Below are 25000 nucleotides of genomic sequence, written 5' to 3'. Positions count from 1 at the left end.
CCCCACCCCTCCCCTTCCCTCCCGGTCACTCACCACCCACACATACATGCGGGAGGAGCTTCCAACCAATCGGGTGGCCACTGCAACAGGGGATGGAGCGGAGGAGGCGCCCGATTGGTGCAGCGTACTACGGAGTATGCAAACGCTGGTTGGGATGGAAACAGGGCTGGGGCTGTTGCTGCTGCTGCTCCATGTGCACCAAGTTTGAAGATGAACTGATTCATGTATTCATGTGTGCAGGAAGGCATGGGCAAAAGTGACTGGGGCCAGGGTTGCCAGATGAGGCTGATTATTTCCAGCCCAAAAAATGCTCAAAACCCGTCTGGAAGCACTACATCCCGCCCAATTCTATTGATCTCTATGGCCAAAAATTGTGCGGGTTTTCCTGCAAAATGCCATTTTTACCCGCTGACAGCAATCTTAAGCAGCCCAATTGGGCAGGAAACCGCCCTATCTGGCAACATTGATTGGGGCTGCATGTGCACCTGGGTATGTGCCAAGGAGGAGGGGCATGAATGAATGAATGAATGAATGGGATTCTGACTGGCTAGCTGGTGTGATCATGCACCGTGAATCTAAATTTCTTTAAGTGGTGAGGAAAACGTAAACAACCCCTTACTCTGTACTACTTGCTTGAATTTCCTCCCTTGTAAGTCGCTTTGGTCAGCTAAATGTAATGTAATGGACAGAAATGTAATGTAATCTACTACATACGTGAATGGACAAAATGCCAAAATGGCTTTCATTGAACAAGTTCAAAACACTGCCCATTCAATTAGGCGTGCATATGTAGAATGACTGCAATTGGACTGATATGACTTAACAAAACACTGTAGGCATTCACATCAGTGCTTGACTGACACATGGACATCTGAAATCTAAAGACATGTAAAGGAAAGGCATGCAGACCTTATCTATGGGGGAACTGCAAGGCTGTGCCAGACACATGTTGGGCCAGCGTGGTGTGTGTAAATCTCCCCAGTGCAGAACCCAGCATCCCGCAGATGCTGCTGCTCCCTCCAGTGCACAACGCAACACGTCATGTGTACAGTGGAGCACATACATGCAGGCAGCACACGTGTCTCCACGTGGGAGGGCTAATCACACCATCACACACGAGCTACAAACTCCAGACTCGAAAGACAGTGAGATGATGGGGGGGGATGGGTGGGTCTCTCTCCAGTTCCACTCATTCACATTTTTGAGCACACGACAGGGTATGGGGGAAGGGATGTGTTGTGATGGGGGCGGGGGCTTTATACATGCATGGTGCTATGTATAGAGCATGAATGCCTGCGACCGCTCCATTCAGAAATGGAAATTCATATTCCATTCAGAGAAAAAAAGGGTTCAGAATAGAGGCCAGAGCCTCCTGAGGAAAGGGGCATTCAGGCCAGTAATGGCACTCATGGCTGTATTATGGGGATGTTTTATGCTTGGTCATACAGCGGTGAAATCAAAGACAGGGAACTTAAAAATTTTTAAAAAAAGTATTTAAAAAATCCATCTGAATGCAGATGATTTGGCAAGCGCAGCCTATCCTCCCAAATCATGGAAATGTCCTCACAATGTTGGATGAAGAATTATTAAACCTTCAATATAATGAGTTGAATAGCAGAAATAAGAATGATACTCATCATCATCGTCTTTATTTGTGTTACATTTTTTTAATTTATGTTACATTTCTGATAACCTGCATGTTTTGAATTTGATGTGAGTATAAATAGATAAACTAGCTATGGCGTGTGTGTTTAAAGAAGAGCATCAAGTCAATACAGAGTTGATGTCAAGGTCAATACAGAGTTGCTGTCAAGGTCAAATGAAAGTAGCTACATGCATTGGTGTACACAGATATTTTGGGGGTATGTGGAATTACCGGTACCCTTAATGATATTATATTATATTATATTATATTATATTATATTATATTATATTATATTATATAGTTGTGAGGTTATACATGATAATAGCATGACCACATGGTCATTGTTAATAGCTTATTCATGTAATACAATATTTAAGTATGCAGAAGGATGTAAGCTGGATGATGTAAACTGCAAGTATGCAACGTAGAAAGTTGTGGTTTTAGCTATTGCCATTTAGAACAAAACAAAAAACCCCTTTGTCAAATGAAAAGCTGTCCACATTTAAACACCACTGGCTGCATACATGACCGAGCCATTGAAAAGAGTTTGTGATTCAATTTAGGATGTTCAGTAATTTCTAGCAGCATTAAAACGTTAAAACACACCACAAAAGGCAGGTATAAAAATCTCAGTAGTGAGATTTATGAGTTACAAACTAGCACTAAGAAATAATTTACAATTTAACCATCAGCAGTAATATCCTTGTGGAATAATAATAATAAATACAATAATAATAGTATAATAATAATAATAATAATATAATAATAATAATAATAATAATAATAATAATATTGTTGTTGACAAGTAATATGAGGGATAACAACTGTGTGCATTACGTTCTCTTTCTATCATTACTTATTTACTTATTTAGGGGAGTTTTGTGTGAGTTTAAATGATGAAGTCAGGCAATCCTCTTCTGAGTGTGTGTGAGTGTATGTGAGATTACTTGTTTGCATAAATACACGTAACTACCGCAGCCTAATTTGTTATGACACTTAGTATACTGGACATAATGACATGGATGTTGAATGAATATCCTAAAATTGTATCAGATTGGTAAGCGTCATGGCTAGACCCAAGCTAAGGTCGATGGTTTTCACTTTGGCACAATTAACCCATTGACGCCTGAAGCACCTGCAGAAATGGGTGCTAAATGCATAATAAGGCACTTTTGGGAAAAGGCACTGTCAGCCTATGAAAATCTAAATATCTCAGTCTCTGAAGCACACAAAAACATGAGATGAGTTGCATTTACATGCTAAGACACTCATCTTGCATTACAGAGTCTTAATTTAGCTCTAATTAAAATATCTGAAATCTCATGAGCCTGAATGTTGCGTCATGCAGCTCCAGGCACCGGGGTCAATGTTACGCAACGCAACATCCAGCATCAATGGGTTAAAGTTTATAAAATCATTCAAAATCTCTAATCATTCCCTTTAGCAAAGTCTTGGGATAAAACAAATAGATTAACATTTTCAATCACAGGTGGACGGTTTGCAGAGGAGGTACCTGTATGCTGTTAATATAACCCTAATCGTAGAAACTTGAGTCTAAGAGCAGTGTTTCTGGCTCTTCTTGATGCAGGGGGCACGTCGATGGGATAGCAAGGTGTGCCATGTTGTATGGTATTCAAGTCGGGAGTAGATTAGTTAGAATCCAACATCACACAGCAGAGTGAGCATCATGGCTTAATTTGAGCACCTTTGTGTCTCTCTCAGTGAATTCACATTACGCCAACACTGAGGGGGAAATATTTCCCTACTACTGGAATTCCAAAAGAATGAAACTAGAAGCCTCTTTCATAGATCAGCAAATGCTGGGTGACATAACATTGCTTCAAAGAAGAAACTGTATCTCGTTCGTGATTGGGCCCAGTAGCATGCTGTGAAGTGACCTCAACATAGCAGTTCATATCAGTCATCCTTACTCATGCAATTATTGCAGAAAAACCAAGCCTGTCAGAGTGGCTCACACACTATTGCAACTGATTATTGGGTTCATTAGAATACAGTGTACTACAGTTATGATTTAAAGTTAGTGACAGGAAACGAGTTGGGAGAGAGAGAGAGAGATGGGGAAGGGTTGCCAAAATGCCCGAACTTGGGTCAGCCGCGTAGTAGATGAGTGCCCTACCGTTAGCGCCACAGTAGGACCAACAACTCTTATTAATAATGCTCTTATTAAAATTGTGATTATTACTATTATGCACATTCTCTTACTGTACATACAGTATATGTCTGACATGATGGTGAGCATGCATGGGCATAATGGCAGCCGTGTGCAGGCCCGCCGACAGGGGAGGACAAAGGGGTATCTTGTCCCGGGCCCAGGGAGATAGGGGGCCCAGAATTGGGTCCCCATTACATTGTATGTATTGGGTAGGGGGCCCTTTCAGATGACTTTGTCCCGGGCTGCGTACCTTATTGGAGGCCATCTCGCTGACGGAGTGGCGTGTCTTTAGTGTATCCAGCTGCTCCAGGCACCAGTCCAGCTCCTCCAAGGTCTCCACTGCCAGCTTCTGGAAAGACTCCTCTGACAGACACAATAACATGTCACATAAGCAGCGTGCCCTCCACGCTGGTGCCACAGCTATCGCACGCGCCGGCTGGCGATAGTTTTACACAAAGGAAGTCAACGAAGGTTACAATAAGTGATAATGCTGTTTCTTAATGTATGTTAACCTGTTGATATCAATGGATTTAGTTCAAACGAAAAAATACACATGTATGCTGTATGTATAATTGAATTTTAGATTGCGATGACCATCCTGTGGTGATACTGAGAAGTCTGGACAACCAACATGGGAGAAGAAATATTTTCTATAAGAAATAATATGTGCTGATGTTATATTGGATTTTGTTACCAACATTTGGGGCCCACACTAACCTGGAACAGTTGTCTTGCATAAGGACGGCGGGTTGCTACTTGAGGATCTCCTGTTAAACACAGCACCATTATAGGAACGCCAAATTACAAATGTCAAATACTTCAAAGAAGATGTTGTATTGTAAAGGAAGATGCTCACTTGCTACTAGGCACACGATCCTGCTGATGTGTCAGGACAGCAAAGTTGCTCCGTACTGTCCTCAAACTCGCCAGTACCTACATTAATACACACATTTCATTATGAATTACTCATAAACAATATACTCTTTACAAGGGCATAGTTAAAGGAACAGTCCAACCTTTTCTGATTTTCACATATTTGCAGTATTTACAAGCATTATTCATGAATGTGTATATCATTGTTGTCTATGTGTTTGCATTACCTAGTTAAACGGTATAGCCAAATTAAGCGCAGCAATGCAAGTCTTTGGGGGCTAACAAAACATACTCAAATGTACTTATAAACTACTTTAAAATGAACTTAAACTTCACCAGGGTGCAATACAGCTATTTAATCCCGTCCTGTGATCACTTGTGGCTTGATGCTTTTGCCCCCATCCACTTCCAGTGATTATGCTAAGATATGCTAATAATTCTGATCCAATAAATCTAAGTACTGAAAACACGGAGAAGAAAATGATATGCACGTTCATGAATAATGCTTGGAAATACTGCAAATATGTGAAAATCAAAAATGGGTGGACTGTTCCTTTAAAAATCAAAACAAGTGATTGCTTAAACGTTGAATTGACTTGATAACATATTGATTGCAAACCGAGTAATATTTTACTCAACACAAAAACGACACAATTTTGACAACCCAAAAACAAACGTCAGCATCTCTTTCTAAATTTTAAAGATAGTATAAAATATGAAGATATGGCCTGAACATCCAAAAGCTGTGCTGCCTCCAATGACCCTCTGAATCTTTGGTTAGGACATAAAAGACATAAAAGCTATCCCGTTTCCCAGGCCTTGTAGATTTCGCATCTGTCAGCACCCGTATCGACAAATGTGGTATTGGATTCCTGGTCTGTTCTGTAAACTGAGCTCTGTAGTGACGCAAGAGCCACGTAACGTTAGCCACAGTGTGCGGAGCGGCTGTCCTCAGTAATGTCACAGCCCCAATGAGAGCACACTGTACAATCGAAGAATCGAAAGGCAACCGTTGCCCACATACCAACCTGTGCAAAAGGTGTGACAATCATGTCTTCTCCGTGCCTGCAACAGAAAGGAGACCGACAAACACAATTATTTAAAATAATCCCACTAATCCTCATTGTGGTTATTATTATATGGGTTCAAGAATGGTTTAGCTGTTGCTGTAATAACGGTTTCAGTAGCAAAAAAAAAGAAAAAAGGTTTCACTCAGAGGGTGGCATCAAATGAAAGTTCACTGGGCTTCGTAAAAAATGAAATTAGACACAGCAAGTTTAGTGTGACCAAGGGTGATCTTGATGGACTCAACTCAAAAAAGAACAAAGTACTTCATGCACAAATCACTGAAGACAGGCCACAAACATGTACTTTCATTCAGTTAGTGAATGTAATCAGGGTGGGGGGGCGGGTTGGTAGTAGCCAGGATTAATATAAATGAAACAGATCATTTTCCGGTGGGTCAATTCCAAAAGGCCCCGTGCAAAACTGGACATCAATTTGAAGTCCCAGGGCAAGCTTGGGGTGGAGGTGTGGGAGTGTTGAAGAGGGGAAGGGGGGTTTAGAGAAGGCCCACACCAGGTGTGTAGTAGTTGAGCTCTGGGAGAAGCCAGGGATGGGAAAAGGGAAAAGGGGAGGGGGAGGGGGAAGGGAGGGGGTATGATGTAAGACTTGGACATGGTGGGCGAGACAGCTCTGGGAAAGGGTGGACTATGGGGGCAATGGGATTGTAACAGCTCTCCTCACCGAGTCAGCCAGTTGACTTCCCAGTGCTTCAAACTCTCTTCCCTTCAAAGAAACATAAGCAAGTTGTGTTGACCTGCAACCAATTTCGAAGTACAAACTAAGGTGTTTAAACAAGGGAAACTGGCTTTGGCAAGACAAGAGCTCAATGAAAAGAACCATGCACGCACGCAAACACACACATGCACAAACGACTCACTCACACACGCACGCACGCGCACGCACGCACACGCGCACACACACACACACACACACACACACACACACACGCACACACGCACACACACAAACACACAAGCGTTTTTCCAACTTGTTATAGTTCCATAGTGGAGATGACAAGTAAGTGTGCGAGGATGGAAAATACAGCTGGGTAGGGTAATGAGGAGGTTTGGATTTTCCAAACCCACAGAGCACTACGATTTGATGTAAGGCTCTAATAAAAACGTGCAACTTGAAAGAATGACTTTCTAATAACAAACAACCATTTGAAGAGGACCTTTGCTCAATGTGCGCTCTGTCTTTTTGTGTAATATCGAGTAATATGATGCCAGTGGTCAAAACAGAGATCAAAGTGAACAGTGAAGGACCATTTCTACTATTTGTGAATGATATCAGAGCCCTTCGATTAATCTTTTTAACAACTTTCTCTGATTAGAGCTCGAGTCCTTGGTTTGTTTTTATCTATCTGTGGCTCCTTTCATGCATACACTCAATCATCCTAAAACCTGGTGGACTGCACCAGTGCTTTGTTTGTTTACTGGTTACAGATAAAAACACATTTTATATAGGTCACTGACAAGATGTCTCCAAATCACTCCGACTTGCGATGACGCTCTGAAGGCCACAAGATAGAGAGAGAGAGAGAGAGAGAAAGAGAGAGAGAGAGAGAGAGAGAAAGAGAGAGAGAGAGAGAGAGAGAAAGAGAGAGAGGTGAGAGATATAACCGCAGCAGCAGCGGAGGATGTCACACTTACAGCTCACTGGCGGTTGAGGAGTTGCGTGACATGGCCTTTGGCGAGAGGTCAAAGTCGGAGTCGGAGCGGTAGAGGAAGGACTCACGGCGCTGGCTGTGAGGGAAGTTGGCCTGCAGCACCAGCCCAGAGGATCCAGGACTGGTCTGGGAGTCCAGCGGGCTGCGGCCCACGGAAAGCCCATTCTCCACATCGAAACTTCGGAGAGAGAGAAGAGCAGGGAGGAGAGAGAGAAACAGAGAGAGAGAGAGAGAGAGAGAGAGAGAGAGAGAGAGAGAGAGAGAGAGAGAGAGAGAGAGAGAGAGAGAGAGGAAGGTGAGATTTAAGCATAATATTGATTGTGAGGAGGAAGGAAGGAAGAAGAACGAGGTATTCCTAACCCAGGGCATTGCAACTCTAGTACAGTATTCAAGAGCAGTCTAAAATAATTATTCAGGTACAATGCATTTACACCAATAATCAAAACTTGTTAAACATTAAAGGAACAGTCCACCCTTTTTTGATTTTCACATATTTGCAGTATTTCCAAGCATTATTCGTGAATGTGCATATAATTTTCTTCTCCGTTTTTTCTGTACTAAGATTTATTGGATCAGGATTCTTAGCATAGCTTAGCATAATCACTGGAAGTGAATGGAGGCATTAGCATCAAGCCACAAGTAATCACAGGACAGGAGTAGCTCTTTGAGTGCCATGGACTTGAAAACGAGTCTTTTCAGAATGTATGGCACAGTGCCAAAAACTTGATATCAAGTCAATTGCGTTTTTTTTTAATGGGGGGTGGGGCCTAACACGTTGATCTGGTATGTTTGTTGTTCACATGGACAAAGAACTAAATTTTTTATGGCTCTTGAAAAATCAATCAAACATTGAAAAAAGCCTGGCAACCCCCCGGTCTGAATTTGAAAATGGCTGGCACTCAATGAGTTAAATAGCTGTTTTGCACTCTGGTGAATTTTACAATAATTTTAAAGTACTTTATAAATACATTTGATGATGTTTTGTTTTCCCCCATAGACTTGCATTGCTACGCTTAATTCGGCTATACAGTTAAACTAGGCAAAGACGAAAAATATATGCACATTCCTGAATAATTCTGGGAAATACTGCAAATATGTGAAAATCAAAAAAGGGTGGACTGTTCCTTTAAAATAATAATGTGCAATAAGCCTTAAATATGGCTGACATGACTAGCTGCCCACAGGCGAGCGTTCCTATGTCCCCCGGGTCCTATATTCCCTGGGTCCTATGTTCCCCGGTCTTTGTATGGGAGAGGGGAACTTACGGTAGGGCCCTTTTTCTAAGAAAGGGTTCTGTGTTCCCCGCATTGTATCTTCCCAAAACCATCCCTAAACGTAACCTGTCAGTAATGCAGTGTTTCCGAGTTTTCAAATTGTGCCCTTCCCAAAATCATCCCTAAACCTAGCCAGTCAGTAATGCAATGTTTCTGAGTTGTAAATTTGTGCCCTGACCAAAACTATCCCTAAACCTAACCTGTCACAGGTGCAACAACAACCTGCGCTTTGTCATGTGGCAGCAGTCTACTTGGAAGCAGCGGGGAACATAGAACCCTTTTGTGAAAAAAGGGCCCTAAGTTCCCCCGTTGCAGGGAACATAGGACCCGGAGAACATAGGACCTGGAGAACATAGTAACCAGTGAACATAGGGATTGACCCCGCCCACAGCACTAGATGTCAAGGGAAGTGTATGGAGATGTTAAGGAATGGCCGTGAGGATTCATTCCTATGTAACTGTTAGTTTCACCCAATATTGTCATGATGAAATATATATATATAAAAAAAAACATTACCGACATGATTTCACACGAAAATTGTCTGTAGCAACAAGTGTATCCATGAGAGCTATTAAATCCCGGCATGTGATAGAGGGCTAAACGTATAATACATCACGCAGAACAGAGAGCTGCTTATTTGCATCGATCTCTTGCAATGACTGCTACTGCCATTTGAGCCATCATGTTGAAGCCAGCCAGTCCAGCAGTGGTCTTCCTCTGTGTGGAGGAGCCGTCTTATACGCTGAGGACCATGCCTGCATTTTAATCAACCGGGGTTGGGGGGGGCAAGGGGAGACGATGTCATACGGACGCGGAAGCTGATTGGGCAAAGGAAAGGTACCCCCCCCCCCCCTTCCCAAACAGAGGCAGTACAGCACAGCACTACTGGGCCAGCCAAACGCTGCAAGGTCGGTGTGATGCAGGAGCCCTCGGCTAAGAATAGCTCAGACCATCTCACTGACGTGGGAAAAACGTGAGAAACGGTCTATAAATAGCTCGCGCTTCAGGTGGAGTGAATTCCTTGCCGCTGCTGGAGGAATGTACCCTCCAACCTGACAGCGTAGCAATCAATACTTCAGTCTCTCCCACTCTCTCAGTCATGCTGCTCTCCACTTGACCTTACCCTGCACAATTCTATACTGTACTCGAGCCTATCCGAAATGAGCAAAAGCAAAGGTTGCAAATTCTCCTACAGACGCCATAGAGACTGATGTGGTTTATTTCACATAAACATGGACATAATGAACAGTGGTCAGTTAGAGGATACCCTCAAAGCCACTACACCACAGCAATATTGGGCCATTTCACTTCCTATGAATACATATTGAAAGCATGGAAATGTACAGTATGGCCTGTTTTTAAATGCACCTGCATTGACATGATGGAGACATATGGTGGGGGGTAACTTCATAAAATATCAGTTGGATGTCATGAAGGGCCACAATCTTTGGCAACCAATGTCAATTAATCAGCAGTAATATATTGAAACTGAGACACTAGCAACAAATATCCAATCACTGGTGTTTGCATAGTATACTGGGCATTCACTGTGCAAGTTTCATAAAAACTGCTGAAAGGCCAACATGTCTCCATAATATGTTTCTATTAAAAGCACTTCTCACAGGATTTTGTTGGCTAGAACATCACCCTCCCACTCATTCATGTTTCCACGGGCAGAGCTGCATGAGGACAAGACGGAGGTCTCCTACAGTTTATTACATAATCGATGCAGAAGATCTCTCCATTCATGTGACAGAAGTACATGGCATAGAAGGAGGGCGGGAAAGGAAGAGGGAGGGAGGGAGGGAGGGAGAGAGCAAGAGAGATACTGATAGAAAGAAACATCGAGGGGGGGGGGGTATCTGGCTGCAGCCAAGGAAGCTAGACATTAAAAAATAATTTTCACTGTCACTCAAATATACAGTACAGTTTGGACAGAAGGTGTGGAAAGACAAGAGAGAGAGCGAGAGAAAAACACGGGTTTTGAGGAAGTTGGCTCCGCTGTGGTCTAAAAATACCTGTGCTGCTCGAGGCTGTTCCCTCCAGTTCAGTTCTGTTTTGCTCTCTCATCTTTAAGGCTGTGGCTGCATCTCCTCTGGTTGTGTCTACGCTGTGTTCTGAGCAACTCGCTGCTCCTGCAGAGTGCCAGGCAGCTCTGCCCGTGCGCTAAAAATAGCCTCCCTCTCCCTCTCCCAGCGCAGGGAATCCAAAGCGCCGGGGCTAAAATTAGACTGTCAGGTAGCGTGGGCACACACTGCAGCACCGTGCTTCGATTCTACCCCTCATTCATAAATATTTATGGAGCTGTGTTCTATTTAAAGCTCTCGCACGTCTATTCTTAGACGCCATAAGAAAATATCCACCCACACATTTTCCCCGTCGCTATTTCCAGATGTTCTGCCCGGCTCAAAGCATTTTTGATGTTGGGTTTTTTTTTTGATTTGGATGTTGTTTCTTCCACATGGCTTGTAGACCATGCTAAAGAAATATGTTCCCACAGAATAACAACAACAAAGAGTCACATGTGGGAAGCAACACGTGCAGGTGCATAGGCATAAGGATGTGTGCATACAAGTGTAATACCCTTTTAGGGGCTAATGGGTAATTTAAGAAAAAAATACAATGACAGCGGTATTTAACCCATTGATGCTGGATGTTGCATTGCGCAACATTGTCCCTGGCGCCTGGAGCTGCATGACGCAACATTCAGATTCTTGAGATTTGAGACAATTTTATTGAAAATATTGCTATGTTAGAGATGCATTAACACATTCCAATGCAAGATTTTAGGTTTTTATGTGCTTCAGAGGCGGAGATATTTAGGTTTTTGTAGGCTGAGGGCAACTTTTCTTAAAAAGGGCTTAGGCATTCAGCAGCCTTTTTTTGCAAGTGTTTTAGCATCAATGGGTTAAATTGTCTATTGTGCTTTGGATGTGCTGCTTGTAACATTTATTCTTGGACAGTGCAGTGCATGAGAGCAGTGTATCTTGGCTGACATACTGTACAAGACAGTGTGAAGTGTCCATTTGTTCCTTTACGTTCCTCACACACAAATGGAAAATAATGCGCCTTCGGCCGGTATCACAAAGCCACATAGTCAGTCCGAGGAAGGAATGAAGAGGCTTTGCATGATGAAACAAGCGTGAGTAAACCAAAATGTGGCCTTCCATACTGTTGAGTCACCATACCACACCACAAGACTTGAGTGAGAGTTCCACTCTTGCATGTTCACCAATGCAGGCAGCCTTGGATGGAGAGCGGGAGAGGGAGACAGAGTGAGAGATGTGAGCTCAGTCTGCCCCTACTGGCCTAAGATAAAATCACAATTCCCCCTTCACACACGCATTTCAATGGCACATACGGTAAGAGAGGCTGTTTTTTTGCAGACTGTAATTGAAAGACATTTAAACTATACCTTTTCAGAACACTGAAACATTTGTGTGTCAATGCATAAAAACTGGTGTGAACACACGCACGCACACGCACGCACACACACGCACGCACGCACGCACGCACGCACGCACGCACGCACGCACATTGAACAAGCGCTCTTTAAAGGTCCACTTTACAGGTCACAGCTCAGACGCTCCTGCCTGCAACAAGAGGGTCATAAACCCTGACAAGGCCAGCGGGTTACTGACATACAAATAGGCACAGGTACTCTGCCAGCCAGAGACACTCTCCACTGAAGTTGACCAACATCTCTCTCCCCCCCCCACCACCACCACCACCACTGGGGCACATTGGGAGTGCAGGCAAGGAGAGGTCGTTGTCAAACGTGTTACGAGAGGCATGATTTGTGGCGTGTCCAGCCGTCTGCGTCTGTACACTCAACACCGGCTTTGCGTCAGAGTGCCCGTTGACTGCGTCAGTCCGGACGGTCACCACACCCCCCCGGCTTCTCTTACAGCAAACCCCCCCCCGTACTGTACTGCCATCCCCAGCCCCCCGTTACCCGAGCAGAAATGCCTACCCATCCAAAAAAGCTTAGATGTCACGCATGGCGTATGTATGGGATATGGGGAGCCTCTTTTACGCCACTGACTGGGGGCCTGGTCTGGGGATAAGGGCAAGTCACTACTGACTGGGGGCCTGGTCTGGGGATAAGGGCAAGTCACTACTGACTGGGGGCCTGGTCTGGGGATAAGGGCAAGTCACTACTGGCACAGCTGCCACTTCACACACACCGACTACTAGCAAGGCTGATGTTAGACCCTTTTGCTTTTATTATTAAATCATGGCTCAAAAGAAAACAAAAAAGGATTCTAAGTGTGCAGACCTCTCACTCTGAAAGCTCCAGTCAGCCTTTGTCCTGCACCTTCTCCTGGGATGTGCACCATCTTCACCTTCAACTGATGTTAGACCCTCACCCGTATTATCATGTATAGAACATCACAGAGTTGTTAGTGTAGTGGCAATAGTGAAACAACACATATTTTGCCTGAGGGGCTGTGGGTGTGTGGGGGGGGGCATACTAAGTTCAGCGGCTGTATATGGTGAGGTTGTGTGTTTATGTGAGGGAGGGACGAGAGGGCAACAGGGAGAGCAAATGGGGTGAGGGAGACAAGAGTGGGTGTGGCTGTACGGATAATACGGTTGGTGTTTAGATCAGGCCAACGTTTTTTGTTCGCCCTCGAGAGCCAAGACCCTGTCCCGACTGCACTGACAGGTTTAAACGCGGAAAGTACATACTGTGCGTACACATTTAATACGGCCTAAGAAACAAAAAGAGGGGGGTACAAGCTGCTGACATTGGAAAAAGGTCTTAATGATGCATTCAGGCTTTTGTGTGTGTGTGCGTGTGCGTGTGCGTGCATGTATGTATGTGTGTGTGTGTAGGGGGTGGAGTAGTGTGGACTGGTGCTGTGGTGAAATGCGAGCGAGCGTGTTGCATTTGACCATAAACACCCTCCCTGCTACAGGCCATTAGCCAGCCAAGTGGGACACAGTTCCTGCTTCAGTCGACCTGTGGGCTGTCCTGCAGCAGCCGGCCCATTGTTTCAGATCAGGGCTTTGGAGCAGACACAAAGACGGCATTGCACGCACGCATACATAAGCTCATACACACCGACAAACAAACACACGCGCGCACGCACACACACACACACACACACACACACACACACACACACACACACACACACACACACACACACACACACACACACACACACACACACACACACACACACACACACACACGCACGCACACACGCACACACACAGTCAGCCTGTACACACATACACATGAGCATGCACATCTGTGCTGACATAGATACACATTACACACAGCGCCGAATTACAGTCTGTTAGTCAACGCTGCTTTGAAGTAATACCTATGCAGGAGGAACACACTAGTCCTAAGCAACCTAACCTAAGCAACTCCTATCACTCTGGGGATCTAGGCGATTACCTTACGGGGAGATAGTGAGTGGGAGCGGAGGATATGTCCTCAATTGTTTTGAGAACAATCACTTCCATTTAATTAGGAAGGTGTAAGCCAGGCACGAGATATTTCTAAAAGGTACGAGTCATTCCATACGAAAGAACATCCAACACTGATCAAAGGCAACGTCTGCAATAAAATTCAGCAGCCCAGGATAAAAAGAGGCCTGGTCTTACAGACAGGCATACCCAAATCAGGCCAGCAGCTGAGGGGCTGCCAAAATGAAGTCAAACAGGCTTTTCGCTTTGGTGTAGCTGCACTAATTCAAATTCTAAAAACAGTCCAAGTCATTGGCTTTGTGTGTGGTGTTGCCAGTTCCTAAATGCTATGGGGTGCACACTCCTAATGCGAGCCATTCCAACGGGGGAAACGCCATATTATTCCTTGAAAAAGCTTTACTACCATACCATCACTACACTACTTTGAAATTATGCATTGCACAGTCTTTAGTAACACATTATAACTTGGTCACTGCTAGTCTGGTAACAGCAAACTTATAAAAGGGGCTAGTGTATCGAGTTAACTCATTTAAGGCCTTCTCTGCTCCATCCAGCACCCGACTGCTACATTTGTGTGTATGTGCTATTGACCTCAGTATCGCCTAGCGTGATTGGCTCCACCAGAACCTGGAATTTACAGTGGACAGGGAAAATCCTTAAAGTCTGTTCCCCCCAGGGACAAGACAGAATCCATCTGTTGAGTTGCTGGTGTAGACTTTTATAGCTCCCCATCCCACGTACTCAATAAGCTTACACCAATGCACAGTACGTAATGACAGAAAGTCAGGCTGGCACAAAACTTGCATAGACAAAATCATCACACTGCTTAATACAGACCCAACTGAGACACATGTTTGCATGCACACGCACGCACGTATGCACGTATGCACGTACGCACGCACGCACGCACACATTGCTACATGCAAGTAAAAATCTGGCAGGTGCTGTTGCACGCAGGGCAGGCTGGTGGGTTACACAGCGGCAGCTCTAAATGGGGTGTCCACGCTTTGAGATGTCCCTCCCTCAACCACCCTCGCCACCATACATACCTAGAAACTTGACCCGCAAGCAAGGCAAGACCAACTCCTGGCAGCTGAGACCACAAAAGATGAGCTAAAACCCAGGAGAACCTCGCTCTCCTCTCACTACAAACAAATGCCAATGAGGCGCATCAGGCTTTCCATGCAGGGGCCCAGCGCCCGGGCCGGGCAGCTCAGAGCAAACAGCTAAAGGGTGCTTCACAGGGCAGTGACATTCAGAGGGCCTGGCTGTTATCCTAAGGGATCGTTTTGCACGCGTATGAAAACAGCTTAGAGGTGCGTAAGTGTCTGGAACACATTAAAGGCGTAACACGCGGCGCACAAACCCAATGAATGTGAATGTGGAGATTGTGCTCTCTCTCGTTGTGGGCCCTTACAGTGTTCTGTCCACAGGTTTCACAAAATAGCCTTTTAGGATGAGAGAGAAAGAGTGCCTACAGTTCTCAACACTTTAATGAGTTTCTGCTGGAAAATTTGTTGGGAGTTGATGAATAAATCAACTGGTGTTGAACCCAAAGGCTGCCATTCAGCCTATCAGACGTGACGAATCCCATGACGTTAAAGTGAACTGCGAACGGTTCCACATGAACACCCATTGGATTTCAGTGCAGACTGCAGCTGAGGGGGAGAACAACGATCAGCCTCAACACACCATCAGGTCAGACTATTAGACTGGACTGGCCTGACAAAATAAAACTACAGTTGACACATTTAGCATGACGAATCCTACTTTGGCTATTGAAGACAAATTTTTAAAAGGTGTTAAAATTAACTGAATTTCCCCCCCAGAGCTGCTGAAATGCCATATTACACTGGCACTGAAACCCAACCCATAATCGGTCTGAGGCTTCAGTGAATCTTTACTGTTCTTTTTTTCCAGAAATTAATAGGACAGATTTCATGACCTGCTACAATTTCACAGAAAGCTGATATATCAAACTATGACATTAATATTGTGTCTTTAGTTTGCACATGTCCAAGCCTAACTTCACTGCTCACTGCAAGACGCCCAGACATAGTAAAGCTTAAAGGATGAGCAGTTTAAGATGTACAATTTCAATTTACTATGGATATAACACTATTACTTTTACACATCTGATCATTTCCACATGTGAAAACAACCACAGACGTATTAACATAATCGGTCATACGCGACGCATGGATTTGCTTGTCTAAAAGGCCTTTTCCATCTTCCTCCACATCAGTGGTTCCCAACCTTTTTCTTCAGGGACCCATATTTTTACCATTGTAAGCTTTGGTGACCCAACCATGCGAGCGCCCGCACAAGAGGGAGTTACATAATACTCTGTTTCCTGTAAAAACTCATTAGTTATCATTTTATTCCACACTTTGTCTTCAGTGAAATATAGAATACATGTTTAATGTATCACAGTTTGTTGCTTCTATGCATATACTAGTTTAACTGCCTTACAGTTGCAGCACTTCCTTGCTGTCTAAAAATTAAATCTTAAATGCAGCAGCAGCTCATAACATGAGCTCCAGACACAGCCCATCCGGGGGCAAGTGGCAACACAGCGCGATCGATTATCACTGCAAATAAATAAATGAAAATTAACGCAGTAAAATGTAAGTTAATATGATTCATAGGCCATGTGTTTAACTCATCATAGCATACAATTAATACATTTATGTATTTTGAAATATAGGCCTACATGGCTGTTTGCACCAGCAGATGTGTGTGATTCAATGCGCGAGGCTCAACTCGCTTTAATCCCCACCCAACGGCCCTGGCCGTTTCACGTTACATGTGTGTCGTAACAGAAGTGCGTTGAAACAACAGACCGACTAACATTTACAGCACATAGTTTTCATTTTAAGTGATAATGGAAACACTTAGGCCTATCTTCTTCGAAGTGTTCTTGTTTCAGTTGCAACTCACCAGATGGGGCGCTCTACCCTGGGACAGGCTACACCACATCTTCGTTGTAGCATTTGATCTAGGCCTACTATCTACCACTTGGTTTTTCAGTAGGCTATATCGCCAAGGGTATTTGTATTCGAGTTAGAAATACAAAGAAGCCTATCATTTGTGTCAGACGAGAAACGACAGTGCATATTGACCTAGGCCTATATATTTTGGATATGAAGTAGGGGCAGCATAGGCTATCGGCAACGGTGAGGTTGAGGTTGTCATTCCAACGCAAGACTCTTCAAATAATAGCCTACCCGACATCTACATAGGCCCTATCTTAGCTACCCCCTTCAAAATTACAATGATTTTGGTCAGCATAAATATAAAAGGCTAAATAAATATGGTTTATTTAATTATTTATTTGCAACCTTCCCCATTCAGAGACAATACAGAATCTAGTAAAACCCAGGGGGAGCCCCCAACGTGATGTCATAATCGCATTCTATCTAAGAATTTTGGCCAACCTGCAACCCCACCTTTAATGTATCACAGTTTGTTGCTTCTATGCATATACTAGTTTAAATGCTTTGTCATTTATTCAACATGGGCTATATATGGTATTAAAATTAAATCCCTTAAAATCAAGAGGGCTTCGCGACCCACTGTGGAGCTTTGGCGACCCATAGGTTGGGTCCTGACCCATAGGTTGGGAACCTCTGCTCCACATGATATTTTGCTGTCTTCCCTCTTGATGTACTCCACATTGAAAAGACCCCCCTGTAAAACCAAATCACACTTCTGTAAAATAATGGGAGCAGCTGGTGCTCAACACACTGTCCTAATAACTCCCGATCACATCCCCATTTCCCCCCACTGGTGGCTCCACAGATTAGATTTACTGCATTTCATTCCACACTTAATGTTTTCTTCAAAATTGTCTTTGTGACTATCTCTGCTACACATGTTTGACTAATATTCCCCAGAGAGGCCTGCTCCCCCCCCACAGTAACATATTTTATCTGATAAGCACATAGTCATTGCATAAAATACAAGGCTTCCTCCCCAAAACGAAATGAAAACAAACCATACAGTTAAAATTATTTTCCGTGGCACTCCCTCCTACTTCCCCCTTAGACACAAATGATAAAATGCCTGCAGGAGTACATGTGTGTTTATGTAAAGGGCACTCCTGTCTAGGTAGCACGCGCTCTCCCTATCTCACTTGTACATAGAACCTCTTTCACGGTGTCTTGCTGTGTGTGTGTGTGTGTGTGTGTGTGTGTGTGTGTGTGTGTGTGTGTGTGTGTGTGTGTGTGTGACACCATTCTAAACATAATATTTGGATCTCATCATAATAAGTATCCTGCTTGCAATCCAAATAAAGTATTACAGTGTGTGTGTGTGTGTGTGTGTGTGTGTGTGTGTGTGTGTGTGTGTGTGTGTGTGTGTGGCATTAATATGCTCAGGTACTTGTGTGCTTCTTTCTCCACATGCACATGCATACATAGGTCTTTCAGTGTGTGTGTCAGGGCTTAACACTAACACACGCCAGGTAGCCAAATGCGGGTGAAAGTCGGCGTTGGCTAGTAGATACCGAAGGTTCACTAGCCATTCTGGCAGGTCCGTCACTATTCTAAATGATGAGGCACCGCATTTTGTCGTTTTTTCCCTCGGACCGTCTTTGCTACAAACGCAATGCAATGCGATTTCGCGAGCCTACAATACCCATGAAGCACCTGTGTCACGTGTCACCTGTGTCTCACGCCCGAGAGGAATCTGATAGAGCTAATCTTGCGAATATGAGTGGCAGCAGCGAGCTACCGGCACATCAGCGCGCGTCACTGAAAACCTTCACGTGAAAATAAAGTAGCGAAGTTCATCTCAACTGACCTGTTTTGGGATCTGTCATTAGTACAATGCATAGTAGTAGTGGACATTAAAATGACCAAGGCGAGAGGAGAACACCTCAGTCTTGAGAAAGTCTTGAGACTAATTAGCGCAGTGATAAGACAAGGACACATGCGGCATTAATAATGTTCGGTTTAAATCATTTTCTGATTTGCCTGTATGTCTTCATACCTTAATATTCCTCCATGTTTCTTGTGCCGTTGTTCTCGACTGTCAAACAGGGCTTAAACAACGCGCAGTAGTAGCCTTCCAGACAGTACAAAATCATGTCCCATGTCCCTTCGCATGTGCCCATCTTGCTTCGCGTCCGTTTATATTTTAAACAACTCAATAGGCCTATTAAACGGAATGAAAGGAAGTCGTAGCTCCTTCTGTAGTTACCGGCCGCATATGTGTGTGCCTTCTAGTAGATAGCCTACTTTTATGAGAAAATATTCCAGAAGAGGTGTTATTCCACATCCATGACCGAGGACATGCGAAGCTTGGCAATGACTTTGCACTATCTAACTTACTTTGCGCATCGAAAGTGCCCTTCAGATCAAAGACAGAAATATTTTGCTCTCATGTAGCTTACATTTGTGCCCTTCCACAACACTGTGCTTGGTGTTTCTGCACGGCTATGCCATTCCTCAGATGAGTTAATCTGTTCTTATAGCATGCGTGCATGCATGGACATTGGACCAGTTAACAACAATTCTAGTTATTATATTATATTATATTATATTATATTATATTATATTATATTATATTATATTATGTTATTTTATATTATGTTATATTATCCTACATTACATATACAGCCTATTATATAATTCATTAAAGCTGCTATGATGGTTAAGAAAATTATGGCTAGTGAAAAGGCCCAATGGCTAGTGAGTCAGGAAAACCACTAGCCAAAATGGCTGGTAAGCGAAAAAGTTAGTGTAAAGCACTGGTGTGTGTGTGTGTGTGTGTGTGTGTGTGTGTGTGTGTGTGTGTGTGTGTGTGTGTGTGTGTGTGTGTGTGTACGCGCATGTGCGTGTGTGTGCATGCGTGCGGGCCTGTGTGTGCGTTTGTGTATACATTTGATTTGCCTATTTCAGCCCCCTATGCACAAGTCAGGAAGGATCCTACTGACTGAGGTTTCGCAGTCCTGTTTAAATCACTGACCAGTGACCACTAAGTGATGGAACAGATATGAGCCTTAAAATGGATCATATAAAGCCAAACCAGCTCCCTCTCCTGTCTAGCATACCACTTAAATGTTTTGCTTGTAGCTTAATTAAATCAGAAAAGCTCTGGTCTGCCGATGGGTAATGGAGAGGGGACTGAGAATGACCCAGAATTTCCACATAACTACTTTAAAGGGCACGCTGAACGTGATACGCTTAACCTCCCTCAGTCTCACAATCGTTTCATGTAAACTTTAAATCTATAAATGTTTACTACAAGTTGCACTATGTGACACACTACGCGAAGCAAACAACATTAGTGCAAAACAAAAAAATGGGAATATACATGAAGAGATGTGAGGTGCATTACCGCCTGCGTTTCTGAACAATGTCAATGGGACTATTGACGGCGCACGGCGACCCATAGATATTCCCATTTCGGACTTTGAAGTTGCGCTCCGCAGACGGGGAGAATCCACAGTTGGTCGGCACACTCATTTTCATACTGCGTCGTCTCAAGTGTTCTTCTTGTGAAGTTCCACTAATGTCCACTAACGTCATTCGAATGCGTCCCAAAATCTCAGCGATCCGGGTATCCCAAAGTAAAAAGAAGCAGCCATCGGGTGCTCTGTGTCAAATGCAGTCCTACAATCACCTGAACAAGGGGAGGGTGCAAGGGCATCCATTGCTCCTGAAATGGTTTATGGAGGCAACCCCACCACTATGTAATCCTACCTAGGGAAGCATAAATCCACACTTTGGCATCTTATAGCCGGGGCTCAAGCCTGAGCAGGCAAAACTCCATATCTTACACATGACTCACATGCAAAAAAAAAAATCATCACACGTGTTGTATCCTCATCAAAAAGCCTCCGAGGGACAGCCGAGAGGAAGCAGCCCTCCTCAGACAAACTCCCATCACTTTAGCAGGAGCTCACACTCCCCTCTCTCTAATCTCTATCTCCCTCTCTCCCTCTCTATATCTCTCTCTCTCTCTCTGTCTCCCTCTCTCTCTCCGTCCTCTCCTCTGTGCAGTTTCTTCAGACGTGCGGCTCCTCCTCTGGCCGGGTGGGTTGTCTTGGCGTGACAGTCAGTGCCGGTGCGAGATCTGGAGCAGGAGCAGGGGACTCTCCCGGCTAATCCAGTGAGAGTGTTGCTTGTCCCCCCCCCCCCCCCCACCCCCACCCCCCTGCCCGCCCCTTTCACTGCACGAGTGCAAGCGTAAGAATAAGCGTAAGTGTACGCGTAAGCAGCTGTCTGCCTGTCTGCCTCCTCGCTCTGCCTGCCCGCCCGCCCGCCTGCTTGCTTTACTGCCTGAGTTACTGTGAGCTCAGCACTGAGAGAGAGAGGGTGGGGTCACAGACAGCGTGGTTCCTGCCTCAACACCACCACCACCACCATTCCCACCACCCCCACCTAACCAACCCTTCCCCACCACCTCTTTGCCTTCTCTGTTAACCCTTAAGTATCGTTGCCTGATGCCGAGACGAAGTTCATGCACTTCTCAGTTGTCACTGATGTAAGTGACACTTCTTTTCCTGGAATTCTTCAGCCGGCCCGATTCCATTTTGGACAGCTGATACGGAAACACAATAGATGTTCCGACCAGCAAAGTGTGTGGGTCTCCATTGCTTGGGAATCCCAGTCTAACCATTCTTCCTTCTCTATACGTTATCGAGAAAACGTTCAAATACGTTATCGAAAAAGATCCCAGTGCTCAGCTTCACTGAGGGATGGCTAAACTGAGTCTAGCAAATCCCCCCATATTAAGTGTTAACTTTGGAAACCAATGACTGTATTCATATTTTCATACAGTCACTGGAGGTAATGGATGTTCATTAAGTCCGGGTGGAAAATCAATAAAATTCTCAGGGTGTTTACTTGCTGAGAGGGGAATCCTTCAGCTCTATGTTCTTAAATGGCTCCAAACGGTGACATTATTTAACAGTGGCAAGATGTATGTGGCAGTTCCTGACATTTCCACCGCATTTAACTGTTAATGTTGTAAGCAGAATATCCAGTCCAGCATCACACATCGAAGGGAATGTCTTTTCCATTTTACCCGCAGCACTGGTTGGGCCCCATAAAACATCATGTTTGGATGGAAAGCTTTGCAGAGAGATACTTAGTTTCCAGCCCTTATCATTCTCCATCCAGATTAAAACAAGGTGCAATTCAACACACGCCAGAACTTGACTCCCATTAGCAGAGTAACCAAGACCCCACAATATTATGAATGAACATCTTTAAATCACATCCGGTTTGACTCAGAACCCATTTGATTGAAAAGCTGAAAATATGAACCCTTTCATCTAAAGAAAACCGGATTACTGCACTGTTTATTAAAAGAAATAAACAATATAGTTCAAACCTCTGCCATTCGACTTTCTAAAACAAAGACACTGAGCATATAACTGAAGTACTTGCACTTACATGGCACTGGTTATCTCTGCACCATGATCCAGAGTTTCTTTTATAGCCCTACTGGTTGTATTAACAGCTGTAACAGGTAAAGCACTCTCATTACTGTCCTGACACTTTGGGGTCATTTCACGTGAAACCAGACACTTTGGGACCCGATCGACACAGAATTCAATCATACTTGCTGTGCCTGTTTAGTAGCAAGGTAGCAACCCAGAACTGCATTTGTGTGAATCTGACACCAATATTAAGGGAGAAACAGACTTGCAAAGGTTTACATATGAGGGTAGGACACTATACATTCAGCCTTGATTATATCAGTCAGTGTAAGTCACAAAAAGATGTCTGAGGTGTTGTTTGAAAGCTCTTTTCTGGCTCTACTTGTGTCATTCGGGTCCCAAAGTGTCTGATTTCAGGTGAAATGACCCAAATGGAAAGACTTTTGTCAGCCTTTTACGTAAAATGACCCCTTTGTGTCCTGCCTGGGGCCCTCTGGTGGTCTGGAAGGACTTTATGAGAGCCCCAGCTGCCCCCCACCAACACACCAGCACACTACACGGTAGGGACACACAGACGCGATTTTGGCCAAGCGAAGCGAACTTCGCCATTCATTCCTATGAGAGAGGCGAAGTCAAGCGAACAGGAGCGAAGCGAAGCGAAATCATTGGACAAAGTTTAATGTCATGCAAATGAGGAGCGAATTCGCCTGCGGCGGTCCAATCAAATCAACAACATAACTATTCCATTCCATTTCATTCGCCGCGATGACCTGATCTGTGACGGTTGAGCTGTCAATGAATTTCGCCTCTCTTCGCTTCGCCCGCTTCGCCTGCTATGTGTCCCTACCGACAGACAGGCACACTACAGTAAGTGGATGCTTCCACACACCAGCTTAAGACTCACCCTCTAACCTAGCTTTTAATTGCAGACACTTCCAGTTAAGCTACAAAACAAAAAATCCCACAAAAGACCTTCCCCTTGAGATGTCTAGAAAAGCTGCTATCACATAAGTAATTCTGTAAAGTGGTGCATGCTGCCTTAACATCACGTCCGAGGCATGGCATTGCCCTTTTTTTATTTGTCGTCTGACAGGTTTGTCATCCTGCAGTTTTCTTCCATTTCTTTATAACATTTTCTTTACGTAGTTAAAGTGATTTTCTGTATAAGACAAAACAAATCTGCGTCTCTACTAGTGTTGCACCGATACCGATACCAGTATCGGCTGGGGCCCCGATACGGCACAAAAATGGTGTTACGGTATCGGCAAGTACCAACAAATAGGGCACCGATACCATTTACCGATGCTTGCATGACACTATCAGAGGTATTTAAAAAGTATAAAAAATTGACTGCATTCACTTTGTTAAGTATTAGTATTTTTCCTGTTTCACAAAGGTAGGCAGCAGCCTGACATAACCATGATAGCAATGATTTCACATCCAAGTAGTATGCAGCTCTTCATACTATATATCTACACATTTCAAACATAGTGGTATCGGTATGGTATTGTTATCGGCCGATACTGCACAGCCAGGTATTGGGTACTGTATCTTATCGGGGCCAAAAATTGGTATCGGTGCAACACTAGTCTCTACATGCATACAGAAACATACTCAAATCAGCAGACAATCAGCCTGTTTCTCCATGTTGACTGCAGTGACAGCCTATGGATTCCCCAAGAAAAAAATAAAACGGAAGAAATAGCCTCTTGGCATAATTTACAAACATGTCTCGTTTCCACTCGCCATAACGACACCACTTATATGGTCAATACCCCAGACGCGGCGGTCCAGTCTGTTGAGAGGTTATAAATATCCGAGCCTGATAAATCACAAAATTATTTTGATTGATTGTGCCCTCGTTGACTGCAGCCGAGAGTGAAACGGCACCAACTGCACGGCACGTTGCGCACTAAGGAATGAGAGAATGCGTCAAGGTCATATGTCAAAGATATTCTGGCTAGCCTCTCCCTTGTAGCCCGCCTCCGCCTCCGCCCCCACCTCCACGCCAGATTCATTACTGAAATGCACAAGCCGGGGTCTGTGGAAAAGGCCCAGGCCCCCCTCGGCCAGGCTAGTCAGCGCATGAAGGCAACCAGACCTTGCCGTCTACGTCTGGTCAGCGTCTTCAAGGTCCAGTGCTGTAAAACAGCCCCGAAGGAGGGAAATAAATTTGGGTAACGAAAAAACATTACACACACACACACACACACACACACACACACACACACACACACACACACACACACACACACACACACACACACACACACACACACACACACACACACACACACACGCACGCACACACAATGAGGCGCTGCCTGTCTGTCTGGAAAGCAGACATGTTAGTAACATGGCGGACCATTTATTTTATTTCTCCTCGAAATCAAGCGTGAAGTCCCTTGCAGAGAGAGTCTGCAATTTTGGAGGGAAAATGGATTTATCTGAGGACGTCACCACT

General features: G+C 44.4%; 1 protein-coding gene across 4 annotated transcripts in view; it reads right to left on the bottom strand.

Moving 5' to 3' along the window:
- Nucleotides 1-25000, bottom strand: part of pde4ca (phosphodiesterase 4C, cAMP-specific a) — a 49446-nt gene that overhangs the window by 8141 nt on the left and 16305 nt on the right. For 2 of the 4 annotated variants that reach the window (XM_063219143.1, XM_063219146.1), the window contains 6 exons: nucleotides 7409-7603; nucleotides 6438-6479; nucleotides 5720-5756; nucleotides 4675-4751; nucleotides 4536-4585; nucleotides 4069-4181 (listed from right to left, as the gene is read on the bottom strand). In XM_063219143.1, the coding sequence (XP_063075213.1) occupies nucleotides 4069-4181; nucleotides 4536-4585; nucleotides 4675-4751; nucleotides 5720-5756; nucleotides 6438-6479; nucleotides 7409-7603 (514 nt within the window). Of the gene's footprint in view, nucleotides 1-4068; nucleotides 4182-4535; nucleotides 4586-4674; nucleotides 4752-5719; nucleotides 5757-6437; nucleotides 6480-7408; nucleotides 7604-20486; nucleotides 21267-25000 lie in introns of those variants that run through there. The other 2 variants (XM_063219145.1, XM_063219144.1) reach the window with 2 other exon arrangements.

The sequence above is a fragment of the Engraulis encrasicolus genome, chromosome 16 (assembly GCF_034702125.1).
Source record: "Engraulis encrasicolus isolate BLACKSEA-1 chromosome 16, IST_EnEncr_1.0, whole genome shotgun sequence".
Lineage (NCBI taxonomy): Eukaryota > Metazoa > Chordata > Actinopteri > Clupeiformes > Engraulidae > Engraulis > Engraulis encrasicolus.
Note: the sequence above shows the minus strand (reverse complement) of the source record. Positions and strands in the feature narration are given on the sequence as shown.